Raw genomic sequence first — 21,543 nt, forward strand, 5'->3', positions numbered from 1 at the left:
CAAAACAATTACATATTTTCATTTTACACAACCCCAACCGTCAGCAGTACTCATTCCAAACACTTGCATAGACCTGTGGTACCTGACACACCTGAGCCACTGTGTTTGTATATAAAATAAAATTAGACCAAATGACGAACAAGTGATCTGAAGCACTTTTAACTTACGTGAGAGTTTTTTCCCCAAGAAGGGCAATTTGCCAAGTCTTGGAATACCAGTAGTCCAGATTATTGAGATCAAATGTCTACCAAAACGTGACAATTGTGAGATGGGTTGCTGTCAAAAGATGTGAAATCAGTTCCTTGTTATTTGGGTCTCGATCGGAATCTGTGAACAAATTCAAAAGAGCCAGACAGGGGAAGGATGAATCATAGAATTCTAGAGTTGAAAGGGACCACAAGGGTCGTCCAGCCCCAACCTCTAGCAATACGGGCATCTTTTTGTCCAACTTGGGGCTCGAACCCTTGACCCTAAGATTAAGAGTCTCATGTTCTACTGACTGAGCTATTCTAGTTGCTCTCAGAAAATACGGTACTTTTACTTTGGAGCACTCCTATCACATTGAAATAATGATAACATAACATGATGTGAAAATGTCTTAGATAAATTTGTACAATATATTGATTGTAGCTTGACTTACAGCCAGTGCTTTTTTTCTTTAAAAATGTTTAGGGGTACTCTCATTTTCCTACTCATATTGAAATACTGCCCCTTAATGAGGCCAAACTTAGATTTGCAAAATGTATGCGTCCCCCCCAGAAAAAACCACTGCTTACAGCAAACTGTAATATGAGTTTTCTGGGAAATTTCTGATACCCAAGAGATTGGTCCTATTTAGCATGCTTATTTTACTTGTACTTGGTAAACAAAGCTAAAAACTTCTGAAACAGCCAAGCTTGCCTAATATTGTATCAGCAGTTGGTGTCCAGTTATTATTACTGATAAACTTATGAAATGGAAAATACCCTGCTTCACTGACAGAAAAGGGGTGTGTTGTTGTTCCTCCTTGTTCTAGGATATCATCTTTTGCTAGGCGCTACCTAATGGACCCATGCAGACAAATGAACTGTGGATTTAGTATTGCAACGGATTATTGACTCATTGTGATTAAAAGCAAAGCTATGGTACCTCTCCCTTCACTGAATTTATTCATTTCTCTCTCCCGTTCATGTTCTCTTTAAAGGTTGAGGAAGTTAGAAAGTACATTACCAAAATAGCAGACGTTGTGGAAGATGTGAAGAAGAAGCACAGCGTTATTCTTTCTGCCACACATCCTAAAGACAGTAAGCTTTTCATTTTGTGACTCTGAAAATGCATGCTCACTAAATTTGCATGAAAGGTTATAGTCTGTGATGGGTTAGCAAGTGAAGCTAGAATAGCATCTAACTTGGAAGGCAAGCCTACCTTGGAAAGGTCCAGGTGTTTTCTGTGGGTGGCACTGCCTCCTCTGTAACCTCTTTGGTGCTTGCACACACTAGGAATCTGTGAACCACACCTGTCCCCAGCAACCAGTGCCTGTGCAGGAAACTGTGCTTCTCAGTGTGGCATTCTGCCATGATTGGGGTTATTAGGGGCATTTAATTTATTTATTTGCTTTCCCCCTTTTGTGGATGCTGTGAGAAAGAATCATCAGGCCTTAGCCAGCTCCTGCCATTTCTCACGAAATCCACAAGGAAACTTTGGTCTCGGCGTAATGTTTGCTATACAACATTATATTTTGCAGGAAACATTGCAAGGTGCTCCCAAGGAGGGGAAAAGTTTGTGGTTTTAAGCTGATGCTCTGGCTCCCTAAATGCTTTCTATATGGCCAGGGGGCAGTCAGCACAGCTAGTTATACATTTTGTGGAACTAGGTGGCTACGCTTCTCCTAGACTAGTGCTCCATTCTGCAGGTTGTGGTGTTGGAGTGGTCCACACTAGTGATGTTAAATTCTCGAGAATAATCTTTTGGAGAATATTCTCGTGAATATTTTCGATTAATGAGAATATTGGAGAATTTTCATTTAAAATAGGAGAATATTCATTTTAATGCATTGAAAATGACATAATTAGTTAATATACATGTTTATTCATGGGTAAACTTGTTCAGATGGCAACCAAAAACTGTACAGACACATTTATTCACTGGGGCAGTGCAGTGAATTACATTCTTTTATTTTTTTGCACCAAACTTGAAATTGAAAATTCAACATGAATGACTCACGTTAATCACTAAGCCTGCTACTAACCGTATATTTACCATCAACTTGGAATTCTAATTATGTTGTGTATGTATGAAGTGTAGCTTTTAAAGTGGAAGGAATTAAAAAAAAAAACCTCAGGTCCGCTACTTGAGTACATTCTTTAATAAGCATAACTATATGGTACAGTATTTTTAGTGCAACACTAATAAAATCAATATAAATTTTAAAATAAATACTATTATTTCCAGCAAATAAAACACAAATGGTGAATGACCCAATGCCCAATTATGTAACTGGATAAAAAAATATCATTATTCATTACTTATACTGGCAATATCACAGCTTGATTTATTATAGGTTTTTTAAATGTGGGTTGTAAAACTGCTCTTTATGTTAGAATTTACAGTTGTGGAGAATATTCTCAGGAGAGAATTTTCTAGCAGAGAATATTCTCAAGAATATTCTCATTCTCGAGAATATTCAACAGAGAATATTCTTACCTCACATCACTAGTCCACGCCATACCCTGTGAAAAAGCAACAAAAAAACACCCACTTGCACCTTGCAAACAAGAGTAGCATATCAGGAGAAAGAGTCAAAATAAAAAAATTCCTTCCAGTAGCACCTTAAAGACCAACTAAGTTAGTTCTTGGTATGAGCTTTCGTGTGCATGCACACTTCTTCAGATACACATGCACACGAAAGCTCATACCAAGAACTAACTTAGTTGGTCTTTAAGGTGCTACTGGAAGGAATTTTTTTATTTTGACTATGGCAGACCAACACGGCTACCTATCTGTAACAGGAGAAAGAGTGTTAGGCCAGCTTTTATGAAGAAGGCAAGTGCATCTTGTAACACTTGTAGGGACAGGACTGGAAAAGGAGGATGTGATGATGAGTTTCTCTTTCCCCAGAGAGCAAGGCTGGCTAGGTTGCTTTGGCCTGAGGGCTGCATTCACCCTTGGCCAACCCTCGGAGACTCCATGCCAGCAGCATGTGTCGTTGAAAGTGGGTGTGACCATCTCACACTCTAACCAGCATGCTGTCATGCACATGGACAGAGACATGCACACACGCAGGCACACACACAGCCCCCCCTTGCCTCTGCTGATCCCTGCCCTGTGTTGTGTATGATTTGTTTTTTATACTGCAACCATAAAAAAATGGTGCTGTATTGAGGTCATGGTTAAAAAATTGCATGGGCCCGAACTGAGGCACTCCATCCATTGAGGCCTGCCTCAGCCTGATAGTGCTGGAATAGCATCTTTTATTGTCCTGACAGAGCAATCTATACCTTTTCATCCCAAATGCTTACTCGCTGCTACCTCAGATCTTCGGATCAGGCCCTCCCATCCAAACCTAGAGTCCAGATAAAATGAAAACGCAAGGATTTAAGCTAGGGTAGTTCCATCAGCATTTGTGGGTCTAAGGCTGGTAGTGCGTTTCCACTGAAATCTTGCTTTCAAGTAAGCATGCCTAGAGGTAAGGTAGAATTTATTTATTTTTTTAAAAAGAAACTTAGTTATTTGGCTTAACTGTGCTGTGCCTATTGAGCACGAGTCTTTTAAAAATCCACTTGTTTCCCTAACAGTTGTGATCATGAGCTAATTTTAGCTCTCTATACATCTAAGAGCAGAATGAGCTAAATGCAGCATACACTATTCTCTAGAGAAATACGAAGCAGTGCTTGGTACAGTTGTTTGGCTGGCAGAGGGTGGGACGACAATGATCCGCTAATGCAGGCTCAGATATATAGAGCATTGTTTTATAAGAAATCATTTAAATTTTAAACGGATGTCTGTAGTTATGTAAAGTGTAAATTGATTGCAGCTGCTTCTTGTCTGCTAGCTGGATTTGTAAGATGATATAAAACTGGAATTATTATTTTTTAATCACTAATAAAGTGCAGGTGTCAAAAGATAAGGCAGTCCTTGCCTGCAGGCTCAGTGTCTAATAGACACGAATATTTAAAGGCTGTAGACCAAATAAACCAATAGAAATAGACACAACACAAAAGGGAAAACGAGCAGTAAGGGTAGAATAAAGCAAACCATTTCAGATTTCACTTTTTCAATTTAGATGCTTTGCTTATGCTGGTCTGTGACTGTAATAAAGTAAATTCACTTTTTCAAGTTGCATGATCTCAGTGGTATTGAAGCCAGGTCTCTCCCAGTCTTTAAGTAAACAAATCATTCCAGCAGTCCTTAGTCCCCTAGTTAATGGCAGAGTCCAGAGTGTGCTTTCCCCCCACTCTGCTGTTCCAGGGCAACTTGCAGTTGGAGCCAAATTACAGTGGTGCCCCGCAAGACGAATGCCTCGCAAGACGAAAAACCCGCTAGACGAAAGGGTTTTCCGTTTTTCGATGCGCTTTGCAAGACGAATTTCCCTATGGGCTTGCTTCGCAAGATGAAAACGTCTTGCGGTTTTTTTCGCTCCCCCCCTTTTTCTAAGCCACTAATAGCCTTTTAGCCGCTAAGCCGCTAAGCCTTTAATAGCCGCTAAACCGCTAATAGCGATAATCCGCTAAGCCGCTAATAGGGTTGCTTCACAAGACGAAAAAACCGCTAGACGAAGAGACTCACGGAACGGATTATTTTCGTCTTGCGAGGCACCACTGTATTTCTGCAGTTCTTTCTGGCTCCTAGGAGATGGAAGCAGGCTTCCTCCATCTTCTCTTTCTCTGCCTGTGGCCCTTGCCATGAGACATAGGAAGCAGGGGCCTGCAACCCCTTTGCATTGACTCAGTCCAGGATCATTTCAGCCATATAGGATGAGCCTGGAGCAGGGCAGTGTTCTTTCTGGTGCAAGGCTCTCTGCAGGGTCTGGGGATCCTTTAGCCAGAAACAGCACACCACGGTGTCTGGGTACTGTTTTCTTTCTTTTAATTAATTGTTTATTAATGTTTTTTCATAATACAAGACAATAAAAGAGACTAGTCTAAATAAGAACATTGCAGAATTTGGTGGCTGTTTTCCGAGGGGCAGGAGCACTTAATAAGCAAAGCTTATACTTAAGCTGTCATTTGTCATAAACAGCTCTAAAAGATGTTTCAAAATTCCTCCTTTTTAAGAAACAAAGGAAGAACTTGAAGAACTGAACAAAGAGATCAGGAAAACAGCAAATATCGTTCGTGCTAAGTTGAAAAGTAAGTGCTGTTATTGTAACATCTATAGCACACTAAAGGCCTGATTCCTAAAATACTGTGTCACATAGCTGAGTGCAAAGTAACACAAGTCAGGCCATAGTTGTGTAACGGTGTCATTGGTAGGCTTTTATAGTCTTACAGCAGGTGTGCACAACTTGCTGCTAGTCAAGCCAAACACAGCCTGCCAGGCAAAAATGGTAGCTCACGAATGGTCTGTTTCACACGTAGCACTAAGCTGTGGTTTGTTTAACAAACCAAGAGTTAGCTATAAGTTATACAGATTACCAAGCAAACCATGGTTTGTGTAGGCAAAGCTTTGTTCTGTTCTCTCCCCCCCCCCCGGCTCCTCACTGCCTGAATGGGTGGCTCTGTGGGATAAACCACAGAGCCTAGGACTTGCCAATCAGAAGGTCGGCGGTTCGAATCCCCGCGACGGGGTGAGCTCCCGTTGCTCCATCCCTGCTCCTGCCAACCTAGCAGTTCAAAAGCACGTCAGAGTGCAAGTAGATAAATAGGTACTGCTCCGGCGGGAAGGTAAACGGCGTTTCTGTGTGCTGCTCTGGTTCGCTAGAAACAGCTTTGTCATGCTGGCCACATGACCCGGAAGCTGTACGCCGGCTCCCTTGGCCAATAAAGCGAGACGAGCGCCGCAACCCCAGAGTCGGCCACGACTGGACCTAATGGTCAGGGGTCCCTTTACCTTTACCTTTAGTACTGCGGTCCAGTGCCATCCTTCCTCTTTCCACTGGCCAACTGCTGCCGAGGAGGAAACACGTCACATAACGATAGTGGTTGCTGTCGCTGACAGCCTGGAACTGCAGAAACGAGACTGACCACAGGGTGGTGGGCAAAATTTGACTTCAAGGGCCACAGGCTGCTTGCAGGCCTGCTTCACAGCGAAAGCAAAGAGGCCAGTGTAAAGATCCACAGAGGCATGGTGAGCAGCATAAGGGGCAGTTTGTATCTGGCAGGTAGAATCTTTTTTAAAAAAAAAAAAAATTCCAGCTTCCATTCTAGTAACAATGTGAGTTTCCCCTAAAGGCTCCCTTCTTCTGTCCCCCACTGCATCGGAAGATAACTGCTATTCTTCAAACAAATTGCAGTCGTACCTTGGTTCTCGGACGAAATACATTCCAGAAGTCCGTTTGACTTCTGAAAACGTTCAAAAACCAAGGTGTGGCTTCTGATTGGCTGCAGGAGCTTCTTGCACTCAATCAGAAGTTGTGGAAGCTGCGTCGGACGTTTGGCTTCCAAAAAACATTCGCAAACTGGAACATTCACTTCTGGGTCTGCAGCATTTGGGAGCCAAAATTTTCGAGTCGCAAGGCGTTCGAGAACCACGGTACGACTGTATATTAAAAAGTAGAAATGACCTTCCAGATTCTTGATAATATAATGATTATTATGAAAATTGCAACAGCAAGCATAGCAGCTGGCTCTTTCCAGCTAGCCACATGTTTCCAAGCTGGCTCTCCAGCCTCTGTTGTTTCAAACTAACAAACAACAGAAATTTGCAGCGCCGGGTCCTCCTGTACAGAGTTTCAGCTAGTCAGCCAGCTATGGCCTCTTGTAGGATTTTGCATTTTTCTCCTGCTTGTCAATTTTCCTATGCCCAACAGACAGCATTCTGTACACACTGGGCATCCTCTGTCCTCACTGAATAGCTTTTATTGTGTCCATCCCAGCCCAGCCTTTTAAAGTTATTTATGAAAAAATAATTGATACTTAAAATTTGATGCCCCCCTCCTGGCCTCCTGCAATCTCCCTCTTTCTTGTGCATTGATAGTGCTGTTTTGGCTAAATAGGGTTAGGCTCTTAGGCGATTCATTTGCTATTTATAGGATTTAATTCTTGACTGAGTTTTGATTCTGTAGGAAATGTAATTTTTTAATGCAATTTCCATTTTTATGGTAGGGAGTGAAGGGTAGTAACTGTGTGTGGCATCTTAAGTTCTACGAATTGCTTTTGTCTGTTTTGCAGCCATAGAACAAAATTTAGCTCGACATGAGAATGTGAATCGAACTTCAGCTGATGTCAGAATACGAAAATCACAGGTATGGTACGGCTGGTAGGTGCCCTGAAGAGAATTTTAGAGAGAGAGAGAGATGTGTGTGTTAGGAAATAGTAGCTCTTTTCTGCTTGAGTTTATGGTTTATTTTCTCATTATTTTGTGTGTGTTCAAAATAATTCAGTTTGAAAGTTAAGTCCCCCGCAAGCACTAAAATGGGAAACAAAGGGGATGATTCACAGAACTAGATGCCTGGATGTGAGCTGTGCTGCATCTGGGTGATCAGCAAAGCAGTCATTAGACAGCTCCCCGCTGTCTTGAGGCTGCCAGCATGACCCTGCACAGCTGTTTCCCTTTAGAGCTGCAAGGTCTGCACTGGTCCAATGTCAGTTCTTTGCTATCCTCCCAAAGTGGGTTGGCCTGCTTTTGGAACGAGCAGTGCCTTCTGCATAATTGTAAGTAAGTAAATAACTAAATTTTTATTTACCGTATTTTTCGCTCTATAAGACGCTCCTGACCATAAGACGCACCTGGTTTTAGAGGAGGAGAACAAGGAAAAAAATACTCCCCCTCTCTGCGCAGCGCCTCTCCAGCAACGCGGGAGGAGAAATGGAAGGGGCTCTGTTTCTCCTCCCACTTCGCTGAAGGGGCGCTGGCAGCTCTCCCTCTCCACGCAGCACCTCTTCAGCAAAGTCAGAACAGCAAGAGGGATCGCTGCGCAGTGAAAGCAGCGATCCCTCTTGCTGTTCTGGCTCCTGGGATACCTGCGCAGCCTGCATTCACTCCATAAGACGCACACACATTTCCCCTTACTTTTTAGGAGGGAAAAGGTGCGTCTTATAGAGCGAAAAATACAGTATACCCTGCCCTCCCTGGCCAAAACCGGGCTCAGGGCAGCTAACATCAAATATCAAATACATTAAAACACAATGAAACAATTGATTAAAGTACAGCTTAAAAATTAGAATCAGGATAAAATTAAATGACTGCCCACGAATTACAGCCATAGGGGTCAGGAACCTCAAATATTCCTCGGGGCCAGCTATCTATGTTGGTCCCACATGAGCTGATAAAATGGCCAAAGAGATAACTTACAGGATCCCATAGAGGGGGGGGGGGGGTCAAACTGGGCCCAGACCGAAGGCCAGGCGGAACAGCTCCGTCTTCAAAATTGGCTTCAAAATTGCAAAGGCTACAGTAGCTATGCTCCAGACTGCTAGTTTCATCATCACCCAGTCTCCCCAGGGAACCTTGGAAACTGTAGTTCTGTGAAAGGGCCAGTGGAATCGCAAACAACTCTCAGCATCCTCCTAAACTGCCCTTTGGGGATGGGGTGGGCTCATAGGTATGTGGAAGAGCAATATGCTTTACATACAAAAATAAGTCCTAAAAGTAACTTTGCAAATGTTATTTTATATCTAATCCCAGCATACAGTGTTGGCCCGGAAGTTTGTGGAGGTCATGACAACATACAATACAACCCAGACATGCTTTCGGGAACGTACCAAGGATCAGATACGGCGGCAGCTAGAAATAAGTAAGGGATTTCCTTTATTGCTTAGTACTGCTGAAAGCTTTTCTGTGCTGTCAGGATTATACAGGCAGTTAAGAAAATAGCCATCTATAATAGCTGATCTCCTAAACAAAAGAAGTAGTTTTTAATTTTGTATATGTCATAAACTGCTTACATATTTTTTTATGAATAGTGAGATACAAATATATTTATAAATAAAATGCATATATACAAAAAATGCTATACAAATGAGAACTTTGCAATAAAATTTGCAGAATGGGGCAGCAGGGTTGTTAACTGCACTGCTTCCTTGATCCATACATGATTGTGGTGATAGTCCTGAATAATCTGAATGCTTGTTCTTCTGTTAACTAGGGCTGATCCCACCCCTTCCTCTGTGCCAGGCAATCTGACATGTAAGATGCTTGCAGCTAGGAAAACGTACTACCAGGATGGCGAACTTGCAGCTCTCCATAAGTTGCTGGAATGCAACTTCCAGCATCATCTCACCATTGGCCATTCTGGCTGGGGCTTATCTGATTCAGGAGTCCAGCAGCACTTGGAGGACTGCATGATTCCCATCCCTGACTTTTTCCCATCCCTGCTTTCTGTAGCACGAGAACTGAACACGATTAGCAATTTAGATCCGTTTTTTTCCAGCTCTCAGGGTGGCTTACAATTAAAATCTACCCCAAAATACAATAATAGTTGTGGATAGGCTGGTGCTTGTGTGCGTCAGTCTCCTCTGTCCCTTGGCAATTGGTGACCAGTTTCTAGGTTCTTCCCTCTGGAGGATGAGGCAGATGAAGTTGGCAGGCAGTAATGCATTTGTTTCTAGTCCTCCTTAGTTGCACTTGAGAATGTGGGAGGGTCTGCTGACGAAACTTATTTAAACCACAGATGGGGAGCCTGTAGCCCTCCAATGGTTGTTGGACCCCCAACTCCCATCATCCCCAGCTTGCCTGACCAATGGTCAGTGGTGGTGGTCGTGGTGGATTTGCAGTTCAACAACATCTCGAAGGGCCACAGGTTTCCCAGCCCTTCTTAAAAGATTACTGAATAATCAGGGGCAGAGGAAGGGGGTGCGGTGAGTGCGGTCTGCCCCTGGTGTCACCACTGAGGGTGGTGACAAAATGCCAGGCGGCACTTACCGCGGCACCTGCAGTGCGCCCGAGCCACACATCTCTTCTGGGGGAGACGCGGTGGCTTGGGCACCTGCAGGCTTCGCGTTGCCCCAAACAGTCCACCCACTGCCTCTCCCTCAGCTGTAGGGCGGCTGAGTGGGAGGAGGCAGGCAGACTCTGAAGGCCCTGCGGTGCGCCTTGCCCCACCCCTGGGCGCCCGAGCAGCTTCCTCCACCACTGTGAATAATATAAGTGCTCTGAGCACTTGAAGGAAGTAATATATTTTGTATAAATATGCAGCAATAATAATTGTTGGTAGAAGTGTAGCAGAAGCTGTCCACTTAAATACTAAGCATACGTCTGTTGCTGTTCTGATGAAGTAGCTTAAGAGGAGTCATCTCTCCACACTGTCAATTTCCTCTTGGTGAGAGGCTGACGTTTCCTTTCAGCTTCTGAGCAAGTAGTTATTTTGCAGCATGTAACAAATGGACGTCTATAATTTCTTACTAGCTGGAAAAAGCACTTCTGATGAAGAGCTGGAAGAAATGCTGGAAAGTGGCAATCTTTCTATCTTCACTTCTGACGTATGTATTTCACGCCTACTTTGCTTCCCTTGTATGTATAATATTTCTGGAGTGCTTAAAATGAAAACAAGGCAGTGTGCTTTTAGAATTAAGAAGTTCGGCTCACAGGCTTACAACCTAAATGTCTTTCTCTGTGCGTGTGTGTACTATTTCTCCAATAAATGAAAAAATCCAATGCATATTTTCTTCTTCCCCAAAGATTATTTTAGACACCAAAATTACTAGAGAAGCTCTTGATGAAATCGAGTCACGTCACAAAGATATTATAAAACTGGAATCCAGTATACATGAGCTGCATGAAATGTTTATGGACATGGCAATGCTTGTTGAGGTTCAGGTATGTGACCAAACTATAACTTAATTTGTTGCAGTGCAGTATTTTAATAAAACGTTTGAGGTCTTCTAGTTGGAGCAACAGTCAATTAATTGCATTGGACACATGTGACCCCCCCCCCAAAAAAAAGCACTTAGGGTGTGTCCCATAGGGTGTGTGATAAAGCAGCCACAAAAATGGGAGATGTCATCACTAGCAGGCAAAACCCCCAAACTGTTTTTCTGTTTTGTGAGCTGCTTTTCCTTTCATTTGAGGAAAGTAAAAAAAAAAGGGGGGTGGAAATAAAAAAATATGTACAAGGGTATTTTCAAAATGTAATACATTTCTCAACTGTGCTTTGGCTGTATGGCATATTTAAGGAGGTTTGATGCAGATTTTGTGGGTAGCAGCCAATCGGATACTCAGATCCACTTTAGTTCCTTGTTCAGTTCTTTTCCTTGAGATTATATAAACAGTTGCATTCAGGTAGCTTAGTTTTTTAATTATTACTAAGCGTAATAACTGCTTTCTTATGATTGACCAGGCTTATAGCAAATAATGACTCAAGTCTCCAAGTAATGTGATGCTTTGGGTGGGCTCTGTGGTTTTTCATGTTAATTAGACTCCTATTGGGGGCTTTTATCAGTGCAGAAGTGAAACGTTGAATGAGCTTTTTAACACTTTGCTGTTTATTGCTGCTGATAATGTCTGCTGACGGACAGAACCGCACAGGTAACACTCCTGCAATATTCCCATTTTTCCCCATGTGCCATTTCCCGAGTTAGTTCATCAAACATGATATCATATTATATGTATATATACTGGCATTCTAACTGGAATTGCTTTAAAGGAAGTTCATGCAGGGATATCTCATGCCTCCAACCTAGCCCTGAACCAGCAAGAACAGTCTCCGAGTGTTTGGAGAAAACTGACAATCTAAACGTGCTTCTTTCCCTTACGAATTAGCTCTCTTGTTCAGACCTTGTTCACTATAGCTTTCAGCAGGAGAGTTTCCCAGCAGACTGCTGCATAGTTCTGGTCTGTCTATTCCCCCACACCATCTTAACAGCACCTGCATTCTGTTACCTTATCTCCTGGTGCATAGAGAGAAACCTAAAAAGTAGACATGGAGCAGGAAAACCACACTACCAACAGCGCCTTCCATTGACATGAATGGCATCATGGCCTCTTTCTGCCTGTTATGCTGGCAGGCAGGAGACTTCATTAATCTTAATTAATTTCTTAATTTTTTTATTTATACCCTGCCCTCCCCGGCTCAGGGCGGCTAACACAAAATATAAATTACAATAAAACGTAATAGAAAACAACAACAAACAAACAGTTAATTAAAATACGGCTTAAAATTCAGCCTCATTTTTGTAGTAGCCCATAAATCAAGACCATAAAGGGAGGAAACATCAGATATTCACCCGATCCAGCTGTCCATGCTGGTCCTACATGGGCCAGCAAAAACGCCAAGGCAAAATTTTTATACCAAATCCCATATAAGGGGTCAGAGTGAGTCTAAGCTGAAGGCCAGGCAGAACAGCTCCGTCTTGCAGGCCCTGTGGAAAGATGTCAATACCGTAGGGCCCTGGTCTCTTGTGACAGAGCATTCCACCAAGTTGGGGCCAGTGCTGAAAAGGCCCTGGTCCTAGTTGAAACCAATCTAACCTCCTTGAGGCTTGGGGCCGCCAAAGTGTTGTTATTTATAGACCTTAAGGTCCTCCGTGGGGCATACCAGGAGAGGCGGTCCCGTAGGTACGAGGGTCCTAGGCAGACTTGTGCAGGACATCATCTAAGCTGAGGTGCTGTGCAGTGTTGGGTTGAAATAAACGACAGACGAGTAGCAAGTGTCATCTGGGAGGCATCTCCCGAGCAAGTCTTGGGGAGTCCCTTTTATTGAATATTACAGCATTGCTACGTATGTGCTTGTTGCTGAAATACATAGCGAGGGTTGCATATAAGACATTAATCATCAGTAGATAAAAGGTTAGGAGAAGGAACACAGAGTTAGACAGGCATGAAAGCCTCCTTATTAAACAATTGCTAATATTGATATAGCGAGACTTAAAGAATATACAGAAAGATAAGAACAGGTCAGGAACTCAATGTGAACTGAACATTCCAGGGTGATAGGAAAAGAAAGTACAGGTCAGGACACGATGCCTCATGAACTCAATGTGAAGTGCACATTCCAGGGTTGTGAGGATAGAATGTGCAGAAAGATAACTTCCCATCAGTGCAGTGCGTGTCTCTGGGATGCACGTGGGGAGCATGTGTTTGACCTGTGAAAACATGTCTTCATAATAATTGGGGCATCCTCACCTTTTTTCTTTCTCACAGAAGCATAGTGACTCTTATGTGCAAACACTGTACAGCCCAGATCTGTGTGGCAGTGACCAAGTGTCAAATCTCGTTGACCCTCGTTGACAACACAGAGTCTCTGATCTAGCGCTGGGTGCCAGACATCTGGTGCTAGTAGGAAGTGTAATCTGGCTCACCTGAGGAATATCAGGCGTGAATGCCAGGAAAGGGAGAACATTCATCCCACTGTCCCTCTCAGTATTGAGCTTGGCCCAGCGTGCTTGTGTTTGGCTGGTTCACTGTGAGAGAGACTGTTGCACAGAAAAGGCAGGCTGCAGACCAGGGCTGTTCTTGCATCCTTGGAGGGAAGGTAGTCAAGGACAGGTGAGGTGGAAAAACTTGAGCCTCATTTTTCAATGCTGGGGTGGCATTGCAAAGAGTTGCTGTATAGCAAGGTAGAGCGCTTTAATTGCATAGCTTCTCTGGGAGCTCCTTCCTCAGGGGACATATTGCCTTGGAGAGCAGTCTGGTGTCCCTGAAAGAGGGAGAAATAAATTTAATTTGTAGGAAATAAACTGGTTCCTTACTCTTTAGGGAGTTGCTGGTTTGAAGCTTATTAGCTGTGACACATGACAATTTTAAAAAAAGCTATGAATGCAGCACAGGAAGCTGTGTGAGCAAGAGGTGTGTTCTGGTGGATGGAGAGTGTAAGATATAAAATTTCCATGTTAGAATGCCAGTCCTAAGGAAGCATATCTCATTTTTGTAGTTATGCTTTCAATTATCAGTATTTTTTTCCTTGCCTGCTTTTACTGATGTGATTTCCATATGTCTTAAGTTAAGCATCAAATATAATAATAATAAAAACCTGCCTTTTTTCTTTAAAATGTAAATGTCATCACATAATCCATGTTGTACAATCATTTAAGTATGTTTCTTCTCGTTCTGAGCCATTAAAAAAATTCTGGAAATTTCCAGCAGTGGTGAAATAAAGCTCTGTTTCTGCTGTATGTTCTTGTTTTCGCTTTAAGGGTGACATGGTCAACAGCATAGAGAAAAATGTGATGAATGCAGTCGATTATGTAGAACATGCAAAAGAAGAGACGAAAAAGGCAGTTAAATACCAAAGCAAGGCTCGCAGGGTAAGTTTTCCTGTTGGTGAGCAAGTCTTGCTTTTATTGCATGCATAGCTAGCTAGCTAGCTGTCTTTTTTATTTTGGCATGACATGCAAAACCAAGATTGCTACAAAGCCACCTTTTCTGGAGCAATCCCAAATAAATGATCAAGTTTAAGTTGGGGAAAGCACTTTTTCGTGTGTGTCACTATTATTATTATTAGTAGTAGTAGTAGTATTGCTGCCTCACTGATGGAAGGAGTTGGAGAGAGGGGCTGTTTTTCTCTTTTCTTCTCCAAACATTTGTGTTTATTTGTTCTATAAACTTAAGATTTCGTCCTATAAACTTAAGGGTTAGAGTCCTACTCAGAGTGGAGCCATTGAAATTGATGAACATGACTAACTTGGATCTACTGATTTTAAAAAAATATAGTGCTTCAAAGTGTTAAAAGGGTCTTGCACGCACGCACACATGCATGCGCACGCACACACTGAAATGTTGCGAGTGTGGCATAGCTACACACCCACCTTCTCCTCTTAAACATACTTGCGCATGCTAAATATTTGACATGCTACACGGCTGGGGACTAATGCTATATACATGGTCACTTGCTTGCTTGCTTGATTAATGCACAGTCACATAACAACTTTCACATGTGAACAGGCCATTGCTGATCATATACCACAGATGCTACAAACACGATGCATTTCAGAAAGAGTCAGCTACTAGTCATCAAGAGATGCAGAATCCACATTATGACTGTGCATGTGTGAATGGGCCTTTAGGGAATTTGCTGGGCTACTGAAGTTTATTTGTCATGATTGTAGTGGACTTGCCAGAGTGTTTGGGTTGGTTTTTTTTTAAAAAAAAGATGCAGTGGAAACTTTGCTAATTTAATTGCATGTATTGTTACACATTTTTTTCCACCTTCCTTTTTCCACAAAGCCCTTCATGCACTTTCCCTCATTGATGGGAACTGAAATTCCACAGGGTGGCATATGTGGGTCAGAAAGTTAAGCTGACCTAATACAGTCAGAATGGGTTTATTTTAAACACATTTTCATTCTTTCTTTTTGACCCCAAAATGGCTTTATTGTTTTGGGGGCTAACTGTACAGCCCCACATATGAACTGGTGGGATGTTAGTAAGCTATTTTTAACTTTGACAAACGGTTTTTGGCTATTCTTGTTTTGTCCTGTGGCTCTCTAGTGTGGACAGACCATCAGTTGTAACCCCCTCATCCTGGTAAGGGCAGCTGGCACTACTGGCATGATGATGATTTATTATTTGTACCCCACCCATCTGGCTGGGTTTCCCCAGTCACTCTGGGCGGCTTCCAACAAAAGATTAAAAATACATTAAAACATGTCATTAGAAACTTCCCTAAACAGGGCTGCCTTTAGATGTCTTCTAAATGTCAGGTAGTTGTTTATTTCTTTGACATCCGATGGGAGGGCATTCCACAGGGCGGGTGCCACTACCGAGAAGGCCCTCTGCTTGGTTCCCTGTAGCTTTGCTTCTTGCAGTGAGGGAACCGCCAGAAGGCCCTCGGCACAGGAACTCAGTGTCCAGGCTGAACTATGGGGATGGAGACCCTCCTTCATGATGTCACTGAGTATATTCCAAAGAAAAGAGAAAAGGATGGATCAGGATGAAATGGTGTGGGGATGTGTCATGATAACCTTCCCCATCTCCCTCTCGCAGCATTGCATTTATTTTCTATTAAAATTGCAAGGGGCTTCAAAGTTCATAAGTGATTTATTGTCTGGGGAAAACTCTGTGCTTCTGTATCCCACCTAGAGGTGCTTAGTGTGGAATACATGGAGCCATCTTGTTTTGCTGCCAAAATTTGTTAGAGGTTAATCTGAAATGGTGATGTGCCCAAGGCCACTTGTGAATTTCAGGGCTATGTGAACTCGACTCTCCTGAGTCCTAGTCAAGTATCCTGTCCTCTGTGCCAAGGGTAGGGAGAAGTGTCTCCTTCAATTCTTGAATTACAAGGGGGCATGAGAGAGGGAGGTCAGCTCTCTGAATTTTTGATCCCCCCCCCCCCAGCTACTGTTTTTAGAAGATGGGTGGTAGTGGTATAGCTTGGTTCAACAGGGGAGAGAGTGCATGGGGCTTATGAATGTCATTAAACGTCCCTACCCCTCCCACCCACACCCTTGGCCTCCCCTGTTTCTGCACTGGATTGCTGTTCAGTGGTTGGTTACTTACAATAGATTGGCAAGGCTTCCTGACACCCCATTGTTAGCAGTAGCAACCATAAAACTTTTTTACTTTCTCAATTAGACTTGGCATTTCTGATCCGTAGTAAAATCAAATGTAAATTTGTAGTTGGAAACACAGTTCATAAGAACATAGGAAGCTGCCTTGTGCCAAGTCAGACTGTTAGGCAGCGGTTCTCCAAGGTTTTAGAGAAGGGTCACTTTCAGCCCTGCCTGAAGATACCAGAGTTGAACATTGGCACCTCTGCATGCAAAGCAGTTTCTCTGCAATTGAATTTACAGCCCTTCCCAATGTATGGCTTTCAAGGTTCTTTGGATAATTGACTCTCCCTCCTGTGGCCTGGAGTTTGCATCTGGATCTACCATGGCCACTATATTACACCTGACTACTCCAGGGGTGGAAAACCCTTTTGGTTCTGCAGGCCGGATCCCAGTCTTGTGGGCCAAATTTGGCAGGTGGGCCGGGCTTGTTTTCCCTTGCCCAGTGCGCAATCAGAAGAGTGCTTTGGGGCTTCTGATTATGTATTGGCAATCACGTCTATACCTGACCCACATCTGATGTCACGCCTGATGTCGAGTGTGGGGCTTGCAGGCATGGTTTGGTGAAAAGCTGTCTCATGCGCCAAATTTAAACCCACGTTGGGCCATATTTGACCCATGAGTTGGAGGTTTCTCCCCCTGCTCTAGGGCACAGCCTTGGAGGTTCCATTAAAAAACAACCCAAAGCAGATCCAGAAAGCCTGCATTACACCACACTGACTTTTTCAGGCTGGGTGGTAGAACGGTACTTGACATTTCTGAAACGAAGCTTTTAACACCATTTTGCAAAATTGAAACAATTGCCTTACTTTCCTTTGGCAGAAAAAGTGGATAATTCTCATTATAGTGCTGGTGGTGCTCGCTGTACTTGCTTTAATAATTGGCTTGTCGGTCGGGATTAAGTGATGCTTCGATAACCTCAGCATGCAGCCTCGCTCTGCTGTTGTGCAGTAAGTACTAATCAACTAACTTGCCGTGCATGCTAACCTTTGTTCATCGGTGATAAGTGATTTAACACACCCGCCAAGCTGGTGGGTTACACTCAACAGCTACGTCAAAACCCTTAAATGTGTTTGAGAGCAGAAGTCATGCGCATAGTGAGAACTGAGACACCTAGTGGCTAGCTGCTGAATATATTTCCTTCCAACGCTTCCAAGAGATTTTGGATGGAGTGATTTTGGATGGAGTGATACCCACTGGGACTAGATCTGTTTTGTATTGGTGTAGAAACAAGCAAGCTTGGGGGCTTACACAGATTTCATCAACATATAGAGAAAGTGATGAACTGGAGAGAGAATTTGGATCTCTGCTGCAAATTGCTAACTGGGCCTCTCTTGTTCTTGTATATTTGATAACGTGGATGAAGCTGCTATTTTCTTTTTGTAAGGATCCTTGCTAGGCAGTAGTTGAGAATTATGTGGCATGTCCTGTCTCAAAACCCATCTCCTCCGCAGGAAGCTGCCTTACGCCAGATCAGGCCGCTCATTACTATCTACTTTAACACTTCCAGGGTCTCGGGTCTTTTCAGGCAGCTGATAACTGATCCTTGTAACTTGAAAAGTCAGAGGTTGAACCTGGGATCTTGTGAGTGCAAAACATAAGCTATGCCCATTCCCCACGAAGGCTTCCGTACAGCCTTTAACATTTTAGCCCCTGGTTCTCACAACAACAAAGCAGAGGCTGAGTTGTATATACTGCTGCATATTTGATCCATGTGAATATGTGCTTTGTCCCTTTTTCTTCTGTTGCCCCACCCCAGTCCCACATCCCAGTTACTTCTGTTGCTCTATTAAGTACCTGAAACTCTGATGTTACCACACAAAAGAAGAAACCACAAAAAAATGATGCACTGTTCCATTCTGTTAAACATGGTTCTGTGTAACTCCAAATGTTTGTTGCTCCTACACCAACATCACAGTGCTCTAGTTTCTGATTATTTTATTACATATTTGAATTCAGAAAGTCCCTTGACTTTAGTTTTTAGTAAAAACAACTGAAATTGCTTTCTGTCAGGTAATTATGCTTAGCTTTGGGGGTGCGTATTGTAAATTCTTGCATCTTTGCATTTATCAAATAATAATAATAATAATAATAATAATCTGGGGGGTAAGCTAACCACAGTTTTCCTCTCTTTGCAGAAATTGGTGTTCATAATAATTTGTGTAGCCGTAATCCTTCTAATCCTTGGAATTGTCCTAGCAGCAACTTTCTCATAACGAACAGCACATTCCAAGAGTTTGGGATCTTCTGAATCACACATGCAGGGAAACCAACGTGGCCTAGTTCTTGTAAAGATGCCTTTTCTTGCCATAATGAAAGTTTATTTTGCAGGATTGGCCATTTACTAGCTATTTAAGTAGTCAATAGCACTTACGTTTTACTCCTGCAAATCGGAACCAAATTGTAACCACGGTTGTTGTTTTTTCTTCTTCCAAACAAGAAAAAGCTGGAAAGCCTATCATATGGACATGTAACCTTAAAAGCTGCTAAATCTTTTCTGCACTAACTAATTTGAAGATGAATTCCAACTTTAGGTACATCAGTGTTACCAGTATAGAATTAGGGAATTAGTTTGTGGTTTTTTTGTTTTGTTCTTTTGCCAGATGCATTCAGCTTTTGAAATTTGGCTTTGTTTTTCCCCACTATTAATTCATCTTCTTAGCATAACAATCTTGTTTAAAATTAAAGCAGCCACGTTCTCTAAATAACTGTTTGACTTCAATCCTAAGCACATTTACTTTGGAGGTGGGTCACACTGAAGCAACTGGATTTACTCTGAAGTAAATGTGATTGAGATTGAGATGCGAAGTGGCTTTCTCTTGTCTCCAGTTTTAATGTTGAAAAACGGTCTTAAACTATAGGTCTTAAGATTTGTGTGTGATATTTTTAAAAAAGCAAGTAATTTTTTATATTCATTTTTATTAGCGTCAAGGCAAACAAGTAGAAGTTGAAGTGCCTCTTTAACAGTGACCTCATCAACTCTTTGTTTTTAAAACTTAAACTCTATTATGAATAACTGCTAATCTGTGCTATAAAACTGTCTCTTTTTAAAGAAGATCCACTCCACTGTGAAGTTTGCTAAGTGCTCTTTCTGTATGTTCTTTCAGAGTTTTGTTATAAAATGCTTAAAGGACGCAATATTTCTTGAGATGAATGAGAGGCGCAGCCCATGCGAGGGAGCCTTCCATTCACTTCAATGGAGGGAAGAGAAGCTTTGCATGCTTCTTCAGCCACCTCCGCTGAAGTGAATGGGGAAGCCTTCATGGGTGGCACTGCTCCAAACACACACCAGGGCCCATTTGGTAAAGGATCTTTGGGTCCCAAGTTCTCTCCTCTTGTGCAAGTCCTGTTAATTTTAGCAAGACCTGCACCTGAGGCTGATGTAGTGGGCTGTATTCAAAATGCCTAGTAAGAAAATGGGCTGCAATAAAAAAAAAAATGTGATGATGGAGCAAAGATACAAGTGTCTTGAAGCTTGACTTAATTTTGAAATACTTCCAATCCGCGGTATGTGCAAAGGAACTCGAATGCGCACAGATCAGATCTGCGTTAACAATATTGGGTGTAATGCAGTGAGCCACTTCTTCGCCAAGGAGCAAAAATCAAGGTATTGCTTCTTTACCATTTCTGTTTGGTCCTTGAAGAGTGGGTGATTGATCAAGAGAAACTGGCATGTTTATACTTTAATAATAATAATAATAATCTTAAATAAAACACTGATTTTGTTGGGGAATTGGCTTCTCAGTTTCCAAAACATGAATGAAGTGTTTGTGACGGCAAAAGCTTCGATCCAAAGAAAGTTGGTTGCACTGAAATCCTACTGAAATGAATGGGACCTAACACACATAACTTCCTCTGGATTTGGGGCCAAAGTCTCCACCTGTTAGCAACTTTTAAGCATTCTGAAGTAACCCAGACGTTTGAATTTTGTTGGTTATTTTTTGTATCGTGTTTATTACTGTGTAAAATATTTGTAAGTGTATTTTGATTTGCTACTGTTTAAATATAGTAATGTCGATATTTATGCTGAAAGTGAAATAAACTATAATGGGTGCCTTTTTAAAAAACCAAACCAAACCAGAATGTGGCCTTGAGATGCTTATTTCTCTGTGTTGTGTGTATAATGGATATGTATATATGTAAACATAAACTGCAGGTATATTTTGCCTTACAATGAACTTTTCCCCCCATGTAACCTCTCATTTATTTTACTTTTTATGTATTTGAAAGACATACTGTTAAACAATTGCGACGCATGCAGTGACCTAAAAAAGGTGTCTGTAATAGTGGCTATTTCTGATGTGTATAAATTATTGGCGCACTACAAATGTTCTGTGGAAAGTGTTCACCCTGAAAATATGGAGACTAGTAAATATAACATTCCAAATAAGTTTCTTGATGCTTTAAAAACATCAACATAGGATCTCTTTTTAAATATAAGATTTTTCTAAATATTTGAGTTGGGAGTGTGGAGTGAAGACATTGTGTAGCATTTCCAGGAGAATTATTGACACATAACCTTAATTGTTCGTTCATTCATTCATTTCTTTAAAATGATTGCTGACCATCCTTTGCTATTTAATGCAAACATCTGTAGGAATAAGTTACTCATTACACGTTGTAGGAATAATTAATTATTTCTGTTAAAGTGTTTTAAAGTTCCATTCCCTATGTAGCCACACCTTTTCTCTTGAAATTCCAAGACATACACATCTTGCAGAGATTAATTTTGGGGAGGGCGGGGGGCAGGCAGGCAGGCAGAATGATACAGTGGTGCCTCGCAAGATGAAAAGAATCCGTTCTGTGATTCTCTTCGTCAAGGGGTTTTTTCGTCTTGCGAAGCAAGCCCATTACGGATTAGCGCTATTAGCGGCTTTTAGCGGCTTATCTGCTGATCGGATCAGCTGATAAGCGGCTTAGAAAAGGGGGGGGAAACCCGCAGGAACTCGCAAGACATTTTCATCTTGTGAAGCAAGCCCATAGG

At 42.2% G+C, this 21,543-nt stretch overlaps 2 protein-coding genes across 3 annotated transcripts in view; both read left to right on the forward strand.

Annotated features, from left to right (window-relative positions):
* Positions 1-20,636, forward strand: part of STX2 (syntaxin 2) — a 30,554-nt gene extending 9,918 nt beyond the window's left edge. The window contains exons 3-11 of one of the 2 annotated variants that reach the window (XM_083476502.1): positions 1,184-1,283; positions 5,253-5,327; positions 7,308-7,381; positions 8,764-8,872; positions 10,483-10,556; positions 10,756-10,893; positions 14,208-14,318; positions 17,382-17,509; positions 18,698-20,636. In XM_083476502.1, coding sequence (XP_083332628.1) covers positions 1,184-1,283; positions 5,253-5,327; positions 7,308-7,381; positions 8,764-8,872; positions 10,483-10,556; positions 10,756-10,893; positions 14,208-14,318; positions 17,382-17,465 — 765 coding nt within the window. In that variant the 3' untranslated portion in view covers positions 17,466-17,509; positions 18,698-20,636. The remainder of the gene's footprint in view (positions 1-1,183; positions 1,284-5,252; positions 5,328-7,307; positions 7,382-8,763; positions 8,873-10,482; positions 10,557-10,755; positions 10,894-14,207; positions 14,319-17,381; positions 17,510-18,697) is intronic. The other variant, XM_083476503.1, reaches the window with a different exon arrangement.
* LOC310693947 (craniofacial development protein 2-like) overlaps positions 1-21,543 on the forward strand; it is a 257,303-nt gene that overhangs the window by 149,847 nt on the left and 85,913 nt on the right. The gene's annotated exons all lie outside the window — the stretch shown is intronic.

The sequence above is a fragment of the Podarcis liolepis genome (genome assembly GCF_965112155.1).
Source record: "Podarcis liolepis genome assembly, chromosome: 15".
Classification (NCBI taxonomy): Eukaryota; Metazoa; Chordata; class Lepidosauria; order Squamata; family Lacertidae; genus Podarcis; species Podarcis liolepis.